Raw genomic sequence first — 17,556 nt, 5'->3', positions numbered from 1 at the left:
GACCTCCTGGCATATTGTATACAATCCATAATGCGAAATGGTTTTGGCACGCTGCAAGGATTAACTCCAAGATAGGAAGAAAAGAAAGTTTTTGTTTGTGAATACACAATAGCATTTGTGAGATTGTATGGAAGTTAGGTTGTTGTTTGAAGGGTTTTATTGTGGGTCAAACAGCCCGGGGTGGGTTTATGGACTGAGCGGTACTTGTCAATTGAAATCCCTCAAGCAAAATATCAAGGCCAAAATGCGACATAGTGAAATGAATGATTAGTGACACGTGAGAACAGTGGCGGGTGGCCCTACGCCCCACAGTAAATCATGAACAATAAATATGAAGGCTAATAATTCCCCTGATAAACGCTATGCAAAGAGAAAAGTAATGGTGGGCAATGTGATGTATTGCAATATGATAAATTCACACTGTAATACACTCACAGCTGAATTTGTTGATTTTAATCGTATGAAAATGTATATAATGAATAAATAATGATATGTCTTTTTCTTTTTGTTTAGGAAAAATAGCTAAACATCCTTAGGATGATGCATTTCATAAGAATTGCATTAGGAACATGTATGTGCCTTGTTTTCAGAGAATGTGAAGCATTTTACATTTTATATATATTTTGTTTGGTAATTTTTGAGACATTAACTTCATAAAATTCTTTGGATAGTTCACCCAAATGAAAATGCTGTCATCGTTTAAACACCCACTTGACATTTATAACCTGTATGACTTTCTTCTGCAGAACTCAAAAGAAGATATTTTGAAGAATGCTGGGAACAGAAAACCATTGGTCCCCGTTGACTTGCACTGGTTTTGTGTCCATGCAATTGAAGTCAAAGGGGGCCAATGGTTTTTTGCATAAGAAAGAAAGGCATACGGAATGACGACGGTGAGTAAATGATGACAGAATTTTCATGTTGGGGTGAAATAGTAAATGTCCTTGAAACAGACTTACACAAGTCCTGTAACTTCCCAAATCCATCGCATTATATTCCATACTGAGTGATACAGCATATTGAGATATTGACATTTTGCACTGTATATCAAAAAGTGCCCTGCTTTTCCCAAACCGCCTGAAGGACAAATAAATTACAGTTAAAAATGAGAGACAGTGCCAAAGAAATAGATCAGGATACTGGACCCATTCATCTCTGTAAGGCCAGGGAATGCAGACTAATTTACGTTAGCAATAAAAGCAGCGACTTCCACCTTCTCCTACGGCTCCAGATCTGGGACTGATAAATTGCCCTTGTAGTTCAATGACATCTGAGGTGCTTGAAGAACTGAGAAGTGAACTGCAAAAAAAAAGAGGTCTACTGTATATTGAGAATCCTCAAGTCTTATCTTTAGGCCATTTTTGTTTTGGGATTATGTCGATTTTTAGAAAGTTTTAATTTTGCTGGGTATATAACCAATATGTGTTTTTGTACTGAACAGTTATGAAGTTATTAGATATATTGCAAACAAGTTAGCACTGATGAGAAAAGATAATAAAGTTGCCGTCAAACAAAATATGAACACACGCAATCTGATTCTTTCTGGGGCTTTGAATATGGCCTGTGTCAGAGCTTCTAAAAGAGCCGCCGCGCGGGCTACCTGGAGGAAAGCATGAAATGGATTCAACCTGATTCACTCTTTCCTAATCCTATTACAAAAAGTACTTAGTGTCTTTTGCTCAAAACAGAGATTAATACAGTCAGCTGGCGCCGAGATAAATCGCTCACGTCCAACTCTGGGATGTGCACTGTAGTGTATATAAACATCCTATTCTCTGCATTTTTTGTGCATATGCCTCTCATTAGTTCCCCAGCTATCCGTATAGCATTATCGTATTTGTGTTTAATGCCACCGGGCATTTTTCAGCCTTGGCATGTGCAGTAAGGTGCTGCACTTTAAATTGCAAATCAAACAGATAGCCAAACTCATTAGCGATGCTCACGCAGGCAAGAATAGAGGATAGAGAGAGTTAATTAGTTATCTCATCTGGTGCCTAGCAGGCTGGAATTCACGCTCATTGTTACCCCATCCCTGTCCGGAGACATGGCAGAATAATCGTGTTTACCTTGCGATCTTGTTGCTTATACACAGTAACTGCATTAATTACAGCCATCAGTCACTCACTGTCACTCTCTTTCTCCCTCCCTGACCTGTGCATGTGTTTTTTCAAGCCTTGAGAAGGAGACCTGACATCTCATTACCTAATACAGGTGGAGAATATCTGATCGATGCTTTCTGGGAATTGTGCCACTGTGTCCGAAGCTCAAGTGGGTGAAGATTCAATGTGCCTGCTGTCAACGAGGAAAGCTTTGGACATGCTTCAATATTGATCCCTTGTACGTGCCAGCAAAAGACCCTCTCTGGGTTTAAACGTGTAAGTGCTGAATCAGATGCGTGACTGCATTTCGGGGTTCTGCTTTAATGGGACCAGTTGTGAAATGTTGTATATTATTTTGATTTAAAGTCTTTGTACTGTAATGTGATCAGAGCTGTAAAGTTTCATGCTGTGTGGGTAGGTTTAACATGATGGATTGATGCTGCCATTAGAGAATTAGGCTTCTTTTTTATATACTTTTTATTTGAATTGAAATTATAATGAATTCCTACAATTTCTTTTAAATCAGGTCTAAAAAAGGCAACACCCAACCTCAACAACCTAGTGCACATTTTGATCGGATATATGTTATACTTATTGCATTTCCAATGAGGTTGTACAAGCAATGTTAAATATTACTGAATGTAAATCTGAAGTGTGCCTGTTTTTGTATATTGAACTTCTAATTTTCTAATTTCCATCACTAGCCAAAATGTAATATAGTAACTTTAGGTGACTATTTTTACAGTGTAAGATACGTTTATGATTCCTGATCGACTGCTTTGTGTGACTCTAAAAATAGCCATTAGGGCATTTACAAGTCCTGCACTGGCCCTCCCTACCCGTGTGTTGTTGGTTACTTAGCAACTTATGAGCTCCACAAAAGCTGCGTCATTTCCTGTGTAGGGGCGCACTGGGGCGAGCTTGTTCAGTCGATCCCCTCCGACAGCTGAAAGCTGGACGACGGCTGTCGAGCTCCGTGCCCGTGCTGTATTTATTTGCGCTGTAATGCGGTGAATACATCTACAACCTGTTGGGTTTTCTGGCGTTGGAATACATCAGGTGCGCTTTCCAAGGAAATAATGCGCATTGCAACTTTATACTTTTGCGAATTTGAGCTTGCCATAAGGAAGACAACTTTGCGGTGTAGTTTGGGTGCCATAACCTCAATACACGAGACGAGTGGATTAGGGCCGAATTTATAACCTACGTTGCGCTTTTAAAACGTTGATAGGAACGCATGGGTTTGATAATGGTTCCTTTTAATGTTTTTAATTTTATGTAGACATTCGGAACTGCTTCACGGTTGACGACGAAGACATTGGAGAAGCTGCGGCCACTTGACCCTTTTCTAGGCAAACAAGTCGCACCGTCACCATTATTGGAAAGGTGCGCTTTTCGTGTGTTATATCCAAATATTTACAGCTTGTAAGTGCGCGAAGAGTGAATTTGAAAAAATTCCAAACTTTTGGCTTAGTTGTCCTTTGCCTAAACAATTGTATACATTTGTTTACTTGTTGTAGGGCTACTGTGATCGATGCCTCCCGTTTCGTAACAACAAGTATGACGGGAAACGTCAGGGTACCGATGTGCCATGCGCCGCTTCGCAGGCTCTCGTAGACTCGGCACTGCAATGCAATGCTGGCCGTGCCTCTCCACTTCATCGTGGCTCTGTAATTCAGCCAAAGAGCGAGAGGATGAGCACAGATCTGGAGCGCCTGTCGTTGAACTCTTCCTCGGGTAACTCTGTGGCGTCCAGTGCCCGCACCTTGTCAGCCAACGTTAAGAAGCTTCACAACGCGCTCAATCTGCTGCTCAGTGACTTCGAGAGAGAGCAGTTCATCCACTGCCTCAACGTGTACCACTCCAAGCGCAATGTCTGCGATTTGGTCCAAACGCTCAAAGTCATACTTAACGTCCCGAGTAAGCGGCAGCTTTTGCCCATGCTGCGGCTTGTCATCCCGCGCTCGGATCAGCTTCTCTTCGATCAATACACTTCAGAAGGTCTCTACCTAAAATCCGACACACTTGCGCCAAATGGAGACCCGGAATGTACCCACGATGCTGCCAATTCGAGTCCAACACACGGAGCTCGTTTCTCGGCCCATTCAGCGTCTCAGGTCGCGTTGCGCGGGTCACCGGACAACATCAGCACCAGCAGCGATGGGACAACCACGCTTATTCCTCTTCTAGGCAGAAATTTCGTACCGGAGCCGCCCGGAGAGATCCGACAGGTGATCCTCAAACGGCACAAGAGCAACGAGGGTTTGGGATTTAGCATTCGCGGAGGCTCCGAGCACGGGGTCGGGATCTACGTGTCCCTGGTGGAACCGGTTTCACTGGCAGAAAAAGAAGGCTTGAGAATAGGAGATCAGATTATGAAAGTTAACGACAAAGTGTTTGATCGGGTCACACACGCAGAGGCAGTGAAGGTAAGCTGGACGCTTGTTTCAAGTAACGTTGTTGTTTTTAAACATTAATGCTCTCCGTATTTGGCTTTGAATTTGTGCTTATGTGGTAACGTCAATTTCGCACGTTTTTATTTCTAAAATTAAAAAAGTTTTATGCCTGTTTTTATGTATTTATTTCTGTGTGGCAAACTGTGCCATGGGCGCAGATGACAGAAACGTGTTAGGTCGCCGGATTCTGCCCGGTCATCTGACCACAGAGGGACCGAAGGCTCCTTCTCCATGATCGATTATTTATGCGCGCCATCAGCTCAATCGTTCCCTTTACCCCACTGGGGTGATAAATGTACATTTCTATTGAGATAAATTAGCTAGATACGTCCGTCCAAATGTCGATTTTATTGACCAGTTTGTAAGGACTAGCTACAGTTAAATGAATGCACGTGGCTTGCACATTTCTCATCGATAATACTCGGTGACACGCTTAAGTATCTCCACGATCGAGTGTCGTTTGAAAATGAGTGTTCGGTGCTAGAATTGCATGCGCTGTCCATGGTGCTGAACGCGCTTTTCGCCATAGTCTTCAGCTTTCCCTCCAAGAGAGTTCATCGTGATTCTTGTCCTCAGCGTGTCGTTTGTGATAAAACCTGCCACTTAACACGCCAAGCTCTTTCAGATGACCAGCCATCCAAAAAACAGCAAAAACTAATCGCATTTGCGAATCGAGGAAATAATTTGCTCCTCACATATCCAAGGTAAATGTCGAGGTCAATTGTCATGAACATTTCAAACGATATTCTTCATATTTTTCATTTCCACTATGAAACATGGAGTTACGATGTACATTATAGAAAACACATGTCGGTTCCTCCTGTTCCCGTGGTTTGATTCATAAAGCATGTCTATAGTAGCAACTCATGGGTTTGATTTCCAGAGAGCATGCAGACTGATCCTGTACAGATGCACTCTAATTAGATTTTAATTAAAGCATCTGTCAAATGCGTAAATGCATGAAAAATGAAATTGCACGTCTCAAACGTATCTTGGGACATTAATACCAAGCATTGGCACATAGCTAACACAACTTCATGCCTTGGACACACGTTGCATAAAGTTAACTTAGGGAAATCGCCAACACTTCTAAATTCTCTAGTTTGTTCATGTCTGTGTGCCAAGGGAAAATTTGCTTAAACAACAAACAGTTTGGTGCCTTTCATTGTTTTTTACCTCCAGGGAAAACTGGCACAGAAAACGGCAGGGTTTAAATTCCTGCCACCCTGCTGTTGTTAAGCAGAAGCTCCTCCTAACTAATCATATTGATCTACAAGAGTGAATGGACAGACTGAAGTTGACCTTTTGCTCAACTTGATGGTGCTGTTTCTAAAGCAGTGAAAAAATAAAGCTTTTGTTGAAGATAAATTCAGTACATTGTACTTATGTAACTCCATTTGTTCTTTCATTTTTCCAGCAGTTTCTTTTCAGAAACAGATGGAGTTTCTATGGGGCTACGTTGACCTTTTTGATATGTAAATTAGTCTTCAGTGTTATTTGCTTTCTTATAGAGAAATACCAAAATGGTATACTTTCTTTGTCAGTTGTGACAACTTTCCTTTTTTTGCTCAGTTTCTCCGTTATGTTTCCTTTAAATATTAATTTGAAATGCTTCATTCCTTAAGAGAAATGCAAGTTTTTGACATGCAATGATGATAAAGAGGTACGGTTTGAAATTGCTGTGAATAGCTCGGGTAATTTGGTTTTGGAGGAATTTGATGATAACTGTTGGATGTTATATTAAAATCTTGTACTTTTTATCCCTGGCTTTTGTGTCCCAGTATATGAACACTGAGATTTTCAAAACTTGAGAAGATAGGTGTGAAATTGATTGCTAGTTTTTTCCAGGAGAAACACCTAAGAATACATATTGAGTCTTTATATTGAAGATGCAAAGGATGACCTTTCTCTGTGATCACTGTTCACATGTTCTTATAAATGAAAATTGGTATTTCCTCATCTTTCGCCTTAAGCATGGCTACACAGGAGCAACAATATTTTCTATTTTCCTGCTCATCTTACTGTTTTTTCTTCCCTCCCGATTTTACGAATGTAAGGCACCTGTTAGATTACATGGGTCCGATTGAATTTGAATGTTTTGGTGTCTCTTATGCAGACAGACTGCCAGCCTTTTATATTACCAACCACCATCGCCCCTCGGCTCAAGATTTAAAAGGTTAAATCCCTCTTGCTTTTGTTGTCCTGACACTAAGAGATGATTAAGACAGAAGGGTTTACCATCTAAGGCAACTGAGAGCCAAGCAAATACTTGGCAGCAATCTCAGTTAGAGCCAGGATAGAAGATTCATTACTGGGTCGAGCCTATAATAGTCAGTGTCCACCGGTGCAGAGTAAAGAGCTGTGGGGGTGTTTTCAATTCATTCTGTATGGGAGCTGAGCGATAGGCTTGTGCAGGGGATTGTGGGATTGACAGCAAACAAATAATGTCAAATGCAAATGAGAGGTGAGAAAAACGGCAGGAGGCAGCCAACCGCTGTGAATGCAGTGACGTCCGACATGAGTGTTTTAAAAGCCGGAGCTTCTTGACGGATTCAGTGCTTTAATCACATAGGAACCTATACGTTCAAATTCGAATGTCAAAAGTAGGTTGTGGCTTTTTTGTTGTGGTTAGGCTGTAGTTGGGTTAACAAAATGTTAACAGGATGAAGTCAAGCTTGTATTTTTTCAACTGATAGCCTACAACTTTGTGTCTATAAAAACATTTATTTAAGAGACAGGTGTGATTGGGTCAATATGCACATGTCTAGTTTAATTTAAACCAAAGGTTTATTTACCCAATAATTTTACCCAATCATGGGTTGAACCGATCAGCTTTTTATTGTGTAAAAATCTTAAACAACTAAAACAAGACGAAAAACAAACATGATAAATCATGTTTCTTCTACCTATAGTATAGAAAATACTTAATAAAGAAATGAATCTGTCAGTAAGTCATTAAGTAGAATTTATGTTAGTGTGCTTATTAGCTTTAACACATTTGTCTTGTTCTTAATAAACCCCAAATGTTTGACCTTTACTCACATGGTCCCTTGTGCATTTCATGGGTTCAGAGCAGGTGAATGTCTGTCTATTGTGTTCTCCGTCTTGATTTAGTTTCACTATAAAACGGAGAACATACACTGCCTATCTCTGACAGACCTCATCAATTTGAGGCAGGCCAGGATTAATGCGAGCCCATTACACCCTGTTGGGTACCTGTTGATATATGGTTGACTGTGGATCATTGGTCCACATTTCTGTAACTTCAAGACCTTCCTCATCGTTGTGATATACTGATCTCAGGTCTGCCGCTGGGATGACACATTGTGCTGAGGGGGTTGATGTTTTTGGTTGATGGTCTGGGTTTGTTGTTCCAAAGCTGACTCGAACATTTCTGGTAGGGAGTAAGTGAAGCATGAAGAATTTAAATGTTGGACAGGCAAAACCAATGAACAGAATGAAATAACAGTATTTATGGCACACATTTAAAGGCGTAGTTCATCCCAAAATAAAAACTCTGTCATTTTATTTACCTTCATGTCATTCAAAACCTGCAAATGACTTTCTTCAGTTGGACACAAATGAAGATATTTTGAGAAATGGCTCAGTGGTTTTGTGTTCATGCAATAGAAGTGGAAGAATTCGATAGCAATCTTGAAAATATCTTCTTTGAAGTCATACAGGTTTGGAATGACACAAAGAAAAGTAAATTATGAAAGAATCTTTATTTTGGATGAACTGTCACTTTAAGTTATTGTGGATTGTCCCTGTTAAAGATAGGGTATCATGCTATGTCATGCATTCTGAGGTCTTTACACTGTTAAACGTGCTGGCTTCTCATGGTTAACATGGTCAACTTGTTAAAGAACGAATTGACCCTTTGACTTAGTATTTCTGTACTTGATACACTCCCCCAGCACTCCAACTTCGGAAAGTTGTTTTATAATTCTGGATCCCTGTGTCATCAAAGGAATACTATTCCTTTTACTGGCCATTCTTGGTCCAAATATTCCGCCACCAACTGGGGATCATGAACCAATACTACAACACACAACATTGAATAAACCAATCAAAATCCTCTGGAGCTTTGTACAGTTCACTTGCGGCTAACATCCCACCCACATGCGGCTGACCGGCCCATCTGCAGCTAGCTCTGACCTCCGTTTTTACTTATCTCGTTGCATTGGACACACGCGCCTAGCCCAAAGCTATGTCCGGTCTCTGTTTGGCTACAATATAAAATTTGACTATATTTAATTTATAGTAATATTTTATTGCATAAGAATTGTATTAAATTATATCAAAATGTAATATTTTAAATAAGTGACTAGGTCCTTTCACCCTGTTTATTATAACAGAAACAACTAAAATGTACTAACAACAACAGTGTGACACACCTATGGTCCCAACTTACTTGTTCTTACATTTTTTTACATGTACATTAAATTCAATCATTATTTTGTTAAGTCTTAGCGATTGAATTTGTTGTCATTAGTACCCCACTTCTTGTTTTTATCCTTCCTCTCCCCAGTCCTCTCTAAAGCCTTCAAGGAAAAAGCAGACATGTAATCTGAAACGGTCAAGACCCTCCCCCTTCTAGCCAAACCCGCTTCCATCTGTTGCATGAGCTCTTGTGTTTGCATGACTGGACTCTTATAGTCTTAGAGAGAGAGAGAGAGAGAGAGAGAGAGAGAGAGAGAGAAGAGATAGAGTTGTGTCTACATCTCTAATGAGACTGGAGTATTGATGATATCCAGCCATTTCTCATTGGCCAATCCTCTGGATTAGGTTTGTGATTGGCTGATGCTTAGTTTTTTTACTTGTGGTGGTAAATAATTGAAGAAGAAACACCTTGTCTTGACACGTATACGAAACTCATGAGTGTGTGTGCGCATGTGCACAACGTTTTTTATTATTACTTCTATCTATCTATCTATCTCTCTCTCTCTCTCTCTCTCTCTCTCTCTCTCTCTCTCTCTCTCTCTCTCTCTCTCTCTCTTTCTGATTTTTCACTTCATTAGTGTTACCTGCACACATGCTCTGAATGCAAAATCCAGTTTTCTGCATTGTCAGTGTTCTGCATTCAGTTGCACACACGCGCGCATGATACACGCACACACATGCCGACATATGCACAAACCATTCTTCATCCATCCAATTACATTGTTTTATTTGTTAAGATTTGTATTGATCCAATGATTTGTTAGGATGTACTGTACACACAGGGCCTCAGAGAACAATCTACATAGTGTATGAGATGAACCCAACCACACATGTAGTATAAGCGTACTGCATAAGAATGATTACTTGAGCAACCGTTTCTGTGTTTGTTCAGGAAAGCAAGCAAGCAGAAAAAATGCAACAGAAATCTTTGAGAACGACATGAATCGCCACCATGTGGGTTTGTTTTGTTTGTTAAATCTGCTTTCCACTCTCATGTGACTCTATTGACTGGTCTTTAGTGTTTGTTGAATATAGCTGCAAAAGAAATAGTGTAAGCTATGTTCCTTAGCCCATCTACTGGGAAAAAAAATGATTAAGCGACTAAATGTGTGGAGGTTCACACTGAGTCTTAGTCGACGTGAATGTGCCTGTTATAGAGCTGAACCTCTCTTAGCCGGAGTTGCTACACTTGCCAATTTTCACCGCTGCATGCGAGAAACAATTGTAATTGACCTACAAAGGTTACTTTCATGCAGCCTGATGTATTTATTGAGTAGAGTATGTATTGAGTTTCTCTATTAATTATCTGCTGCGGGCCCATCGATCTGGATTTTATTGACAGTGGACGTCATTTCTGGTTTGTTGGATGGGTTTATAGGTGGCACTGTTCACCAGATGCATCTGCTAATTGACCCTTTCTTACTGCGGCTTGCGGTAATGCTTGGTGGCAAGCGTTCGTGTATTGGCATCATCTCAGTGCCCTGTATGCAAACACAAAGCCTTAAACTCCAATATGACACATCTGATAATATATGTGCGTATTGAAGGATCTTATTGTTTTGTCTTGTCGTTATTAGGATTATCTAACTTTTAGTGTTATGTTAAAGGTACAATGTGTAATTTTTTTTAGAGGATCTATTGACAGAAATGCAATATAATAAACATAACTATGTCTTCAGAGGTGTGTAAAGACCCAACATAATGAAGCTTTATGTTTTTATTACCTTAGCATGAGCTATTTCTATCTACATACACGGTGGGTCCCCACGGTGGGAATTCACCACGTTGTTTCTACAGTAACCCTAAAAGGACAAACTGCTCCACAGAGCGTATTTCGTAAATACATTATTTCCTTCAGCAAAGAAGTGAAAAAACAATTCACAACCTCACCGCTAGAGGCTGCTAGAATCTCCACATTGCTCCTTATATATAAAATTAGAGTATGACAATAGAGCGCTTTAAATACATTTATGTGTATTTTAGTGCACTTTTTTCACCTGGGAACAATTGCTAAAATAGAAAATAGCGGGTCACACTATACTTTGGAAGGAATATTTAAAAAGCTTTGCAATGTAAACAATAAATGATGTACATGCATGCTTTTATAGTATGTAATAGTTTTATACTTTATGTAAGGTAGGCACCTGTTCCATCTCTTATTTACTAAGAACTCTTTGCCCTGAATGAAATCTCTGTGGCTAAAGCTGTGATGCATATACAGTATGTAGTTTGTAAACTTTTAGTAAAATCTAGGGCTTTTGATATGCTTTTAATCGTTCGACACACTGGGACATGCTTTAAGCTTCCGTCCTCCAAAGAAATCACATATCTTATTTAACAAAAATGTAAGGCTTTCATATCAGTTGAGGGCAAGTTATTGTTTGGTCACATAGGATTTAGATTAAGAGAGATAATTAAAATGTTTGAGGAAGATTATTAAAATCGCTCTTTAGCGAGAACGTGCATTCGAGAGGACTCAATTTAATTCCCCAAACCCGAAGTGTTTGCCTCACCGATATTGAGAAAAGGATTTGGAGGCGGAGTGCGAGGCATATGGAGATATTAATTCTGCACAGATTTGTCTGGGGTCAGGAAGGGGCACTATATTTTATTATATCTCTGTGGATTATGATGCAATGGCAGGAGCGGCCGTACTTGAGGTCTTGCATCAGGTCCACATAATTGATTCCGTTCTGAGATTTATGTTTCTGTAGAAATGAGTTCTGTTTGTGGATCTGAGTTCTAGCCATCAAATCGAGTGTCAAAAGGCAGATAACTTTTATCCCGTCCCTGAGCATGAGACCTGAGTCTGGACCTTGTCGCTATAAAACACAACCCCCCCCCAAAATCGAACAGACAAACTGATGAGATTTTCGCCCATGGGCCGCTGCCAATAGAAGCGATCAAGCCGGGAACGCTCATCTCCTGTACCTTAAAGGGCCTGCGTCAGGGAAAATCACAGCATCTGGAGAATGTTCTGAATGGAGGGGGGTGGGAGAACAGCTGTCAGGCTTTATGATTGAAGGGCTCTATATTGAGAGAGAAGGGATTTGATAGGTGATATAATTGTTCTGCCATTCAGGATCATAAGAAGACATGCTCATATGTTCACCATGGGTAGTGTAAGTTAGTGACAGATACAGGGTTGATAATACCGTGGATCGACTGATGCAGTCAAACACTGACCTACTTCAAATGTAGTGGATAAAGAGGTTTTGTTGTTTTGGACAGTGAACGTGTGTCAGTGTATGTTGTATCATGCTTTACTTGTTTTCTATATTGTTCGGTAAGGTATTGAGTTTCTTTAGATTTGAAATACTTGAAAAACCTTTGTATAATCTTCTAATATAATGATAATATCATTTTAATAAACACGTTACAATGTTTGGGAGTGAGCCGAACCAATTGCTTAATATTATAAAACATATAATATCCTTCAGATCCGTAAAACCTGACAAATACGTCTGTGGTTTTCCCACCCAAATGATGCATGTCCCCCAGGATGATGGCATTAGGCGGTGACTTTTTTGAAAAGTTATCGAAATTGAAAGTGATAAATCTATAAATGTATTGCCAATTTACAGTAAATATAATCAAGAAAACTAGTTTTGTTTGAGACATTGAATTCTTGAACACAGAAGTCCAATAATGTTCAAGCATAAGGGTGTCCATCAGTGCACGTGGCACCAGGACACCCTAGGCCGCAGGTCGATGATCGACTTTGTGGTCGTTTCATCTGACCTGCGACCATATGTTTTGGACACTCGGGTTAAGAGAGGGGCGGAGCTGTCAACTGATCACCACCTGGTGGTGAGTTGGATCCGATGGCAGGAGAGGAAGCTGGACAGACTCGGCAGACCCAAACGTACTGTAAGGGTCTGCTGGGAACGCCTGGCCGAGTCTCCTGTCAGAGAGATCTTTAACTCCCACCTCCGGCAGAGCTTCAACCAGATCCCGAGGGAGGCTGGAAACATTGAGTCCGAGTGGACCATGTTCTCCGCCTCCATTGTCGAAGCGGCCACTTGGAGCTGTGGCCGTAAGGTCTCCGGTGCCTGTCGAGGCGGGAATCCCCGAACCCGGTGGTGGACACCGGAAGTAAGGGAAACCGTCAAGCTGAAGAAGGAGTCTTATCGGGCCTGGTTGGCTTGTGGGACTCCTGAGGCAGCTGACAGGTACCGGCAGGCCAAGCGGACTGCTGCCCGGGTGGTTGTGGAGGCAAAAACTCGGGCCTGGGAGGAGTTTGGTGAGGCCATGGAGAAGGACTATCGACTGGCCTCGAAGAGATTCTGGCAAACCGTCCGGCGCCTCAGGAGAGGGAAACAGTGCCCTACCAACGCTGTTTACAGTGGAGGTGGGAGGCTGTTGACCTCAACTGGGGATGTCGTCGGTCGGTGGAAGGAGTACTTCGAGGATCTCCTCAATCCCACCGTCACGTCCTCCATTGAGGAAGCAGAGGCTGAGGGCTCAGTGGTGGACTCGTCCATCACCCAAGACGAAATCACTGAGGTAGTCAAGAAACTCCTCAGTGGCAGGGCACCGGGGGTGGATGAGATTCGCCCTGAGTACCTCAAGTCTCTGGATGTTGTGGGGCTGTCTTGGCTGACACGCCTCTGCAGCATCGCGTGGCGGTCGGGGACAGTGCCTCTGGGATGGCAGACCGGGGTGGTGGTCCCTCTTTTTAAGAAGGGGGACCGGAGGGTGTGTTCCAACTACAGGGGGATCACACTTCTCAGCCTTCCCGGGAAAGTCTATGCCAGGGTACTGGAGAGGAGAATACGGCCGATAGTAGAACCTCGGATTCAGGAGGAACAGTGTGGTTTTCGTCCAGGCCGTGGAACGCTGGACCAGCTCTACACCCTCTACAGGGTGCTGGAGGGTGCATGGGAGTTTGCTCAACCAATCCACATGTGTTTTGTGGATTTGGAGAAAGCATTCGACTGTGTCCCTCGCGGCATCCTGTGGAGGGTGCTTCGGGAGTATGGGGTCTGTGGTCCTTTGCTAAGGGCTGTCAGGTCCCTGTACGACCGAAGCAGGAGCTTGGTTCGCATTGCCGGCAGTAAGTCGGACCTGTTCCCAGTGCATGTCGGACTCCGGCAGGGCTGCCCTTTGTCACCGGTTCTGTTCGTAATTTTTATGGACAGAATTTCTAGGCGCAGCCGGGGGCCGGAGGGTGTCAGGTTTGGGGACCACACGATCTCGTCTCTGCTATTTGCGGATGATGTCGTCGTGTTGGCCCCTTCAAACCAGGACCTTCAGCATGCACTGGGACGGTTTACAGCAGAGTGTGAAGCGGCTGGAATGAAAATCAGTACCTCCAAATCTGAGGCCATGGTCCTCAGTCGGAAAAGGGTGGCTTGCCCACTTCAGGTTGGTGGAGAGTTCCTTCCTCAAGTGGAGGAGTTTAAGTATCTCGGGGTCTTGTTCACGAGTGAGGGGAGGAGGGAACGGGAGATTGACAGACGGATCGGTGCAGCTTCTGCAGTAATGCGGTCGATGTACCGGTCCGTCGTGGTGAAGAAAGAGCTGAGCCGCAAGGCGAAGCTCTCAATTTACCGGTCAATCTACGTTCCTACTCTCACCTATGGTCATGAGCTTTGGGTCATGACCGAAAGGACAAGATCCCGGATACAGGCGGCTGAAATGAGCTTCCTCCGCAGGGTGGCTGGGCGATCCCTTAGAGATAGGGTGAGAAGCTCGGTCACCCGCGAGGAGCTCGGAGTAGAGCCGCTGCTCCTCCACATCGAGAGGGGTCAGCTGAGGTGGCTTGGGCATCTGTTACGGATGCCTACTGGACGCCTTCCTCGGAAGGTGTTCCAGGCCCGTCCGACCGGGAGGAGACCCCGGGGAAGACCTAGGACACGCTGGTGGGACTATGTCTCCCGGCTGGCCTGGGAACGCCTCGGTGTCCCCCCGGAAGAGCTAGAGGAAGTGTCTAGGGTGAGGGATGTCTGGGCATCTCTGCTTAGACTGCTGCCCCCGCGACCCGGCCCCGGATAAGCGGAAGAAAATGGATGGATGGATGGACATTGAATTCTACATTCTAGTTTGTTATAATATACATTTTATTTAAAAGTAGTCAAATACACTAAAAATAAACATTTTAAAAGTAACACCACAAGGAAAAACATCTCTATGTTTACCCTTTAATGTTTACCCTTTTGTCAATAGGCAGAAGCCTTTAAAAAGGTCCTAATACATTATGTACCATAAGGTACAGATATGTATACGGTTTCATGGAACGTAAGCGCATGCACCCAAGTTAACGTCCAATCTGTGTTTGGTTATAATATAACCATTATTTGATACTTTATATAAATATTTTAGAGTAAATTATTCGTATTAAATTAAATAACAACTACTCATCAGTTATTGATTCTTTGTGGAGGTGTACCGGACTACTGAAGTTTGGGCCACATAATGTTTGTTTACGTTGTTGTCCCTAAAAGTCTCTACACATTTGGTACCGTTTTGTATACTTGTCTCTAGGCAGTTCGTGGCATAGACAAAAAATGTGGAATCTATTAATTGTGTTCATGGACACTAATATTTTTCAACATTTTACGAGTCAGTGCCAAAGGTCAATTTAGCTAAAAACGCGAGATTCACGAGGTGGGAAAACAATGAAAATGGCTCCCCTAATACCTTCCTTAAATCTTACATTTGTAAGGGGAAAAGTCAAATCATAACAAAATCACAGGGGAAAAGTCAAATCATAACAAAACGTACCAATGAGATCGTAGGAAATAGGAATTCACACGAATGAGCTACCTTGTAAAATACGTATGAATTCCCTTTAGATAGCGTTGATATTTACATTATTTATACATATGAAAGATATTGCATATTAAAAAAGATTAGATTGAAAGTCCTGCTGACTCATACGAAAAAAGGGGGAAATTTGTTTCATTAGACACAAATTAATAGTTCGTGACATGTGACTGTTTTGCGTCACGATTCAGTCTGCGATTTCCCTGTTAGTTTGGACTTTTAGTTTGTATTGTATTTCCTGTTCCTGTTTTATGTTGAAATCTTTTGTAGTTCTTTTGTTCATTGGTTCTTGTTAATTGTTTCAGGTGTTTCTTGTTACCTTATTAGGTGTCCGTGTATGTAAACCTCAGTTTGTTCTTTGTCTGGTGTGTGTCGTTGAATGTTTGGTCTTGTTCCCAGTGGTTACGCAGAGGTCCATGTATAACTTTGTGTTCTCGTGTCATGTTTTTGTGTTTATGTCTTTTTGTTAAATACATCTTTACTACACTTGGAACTGCTGCCTCGCCTGCCTTATGTAACAGTACTAATATGCACACTTTGGTACCAAGATGTACCTCTGGAATGCTAATATGCACTCTTTAGGTGCAAATGTGTTCTTTGGGTGCTGCCCTAGTGGCAAAAGGGTACATATTTTGACTTTTTTTGACAGTGTATGATTTCCATCTTTAGCAATTGTTTTTGAAGTTTTGAAGAATTGATTTTATGAATTGTCCTAATATGTACAGGAAGATGACATGAAAATGACTGCACAGAAGAAATGACATTTCTGTGTGTTGTTGCTCTCGACCTTCAAAGAGTACTGTGGCATAGTAGTTAAAGCTAACAACTTGTAATCTAACGGTTGCTGGTTTGATACCTGCAATAAGAGTCAAAAACTTGCAGCTTTGTGCCCTTGATAAAGACTCGTATCCCCAGATGGCTTCATGGTAGATGTTTCTGCAACCAGATTTTCACAGTTCCTAAAGAATAAGGGTAACACTTTACACTAAAGTATTTCAAGTATTTAAGATTTGTTAATGTATAAGTTAACATAAACAAACAATGAACAAAGCTTCTACGGCTTTTATCAAACTCATTTCATTTTAATTTCGACATTTTAAATTGAAAGTATTGACATTAGTTAGTGAACACTACATTAACATGAACAGCGGTTGGGAGTCTTATGCGTCTGCTGGGTCCAATAACCTGAGTGCACCGCCAAATATCTAAAATATGATTTCCACAAAAGTCGACCTCTGAAATAGGTTGGTTATAAAAAGCAAATTCTGGCGTCGGCAGTCATGCAGATGTAAACAGTCAACAGTGATGTACTTTTGTGTTGCTATCAAACAAAACTGCATACAAACATGTTGGGAAGTAACGGATTACATGTAATCGGGATTACGAAATCAGATTACAAAAATCAATTACTGTACTTGTAATTGATATCATGACACCTTGACAAGACATTTTGTCACATTTAATATAGTGAGGTCTCTGTCCTCTTGACGCACCATTGCACCTCTCAGCTTTGATCTTTTTCTTCTTGCTTTGACATTCTGGCTGGGCTATGAGACCTGGCGTTAATAAATCTCGCCCTTGGTTCTGACCCACATTAACCCACCGACAATAGCCTGAGCAGGTTGGTTAGGGTGCTGAGTGTATATTCTGCTTTATCTCCCTCTTACTGAAAAGCTCAAAGAATTGCAGTGGCATTTCACATAGAACGGAAGTATTAGTGCAGCAGTTTGCCACCTGTGTCTAATATCTCTCGCTTATAAAAGAAGCTTTAGCGCTGAATTGATTTTTAA

General features: G+C 41.7%; 1 protein-coding gene across 1 annotated transcript in view; it reads left to right on the top strand.

Moving 5' to 3' along the window:
• Positions 1-3,793: 3,793 nt before the first annotated feature.
• Positions 3,794-17,556, top strand: part of whrna (whirlin a) — a gene marked incomplete at both ends in the record, with an annotated part of 60,629 nt that continues 46,866 nt past the window's right edge. Inside the window, one exon of the mRNA XM_079486759.1 lies at positions 3,794-4,528. Coding sequence (XP_079342885.1) covers positions 3,794-4,528 — 735 coding nt within the window. The remainder of the gene's footprint in view (positions 4,529-17,556) is intronic.

Source organism: Barbatula barbatula (genome assembly GCF_947034865.1).
Source record: "Barbatula barbatula genome assembly, chromosome: 22".
NCBI lineage: Eukaryota > Metazoa > Chordata > Actinopteri > Cypriniformes > Nemacheilidae > Barbatula > Barbatula barbatula.
Note: the sequence above shows the minus strand (reverse complement) of the source record. Positions and strands in the feature narration are given on the sequence as shown.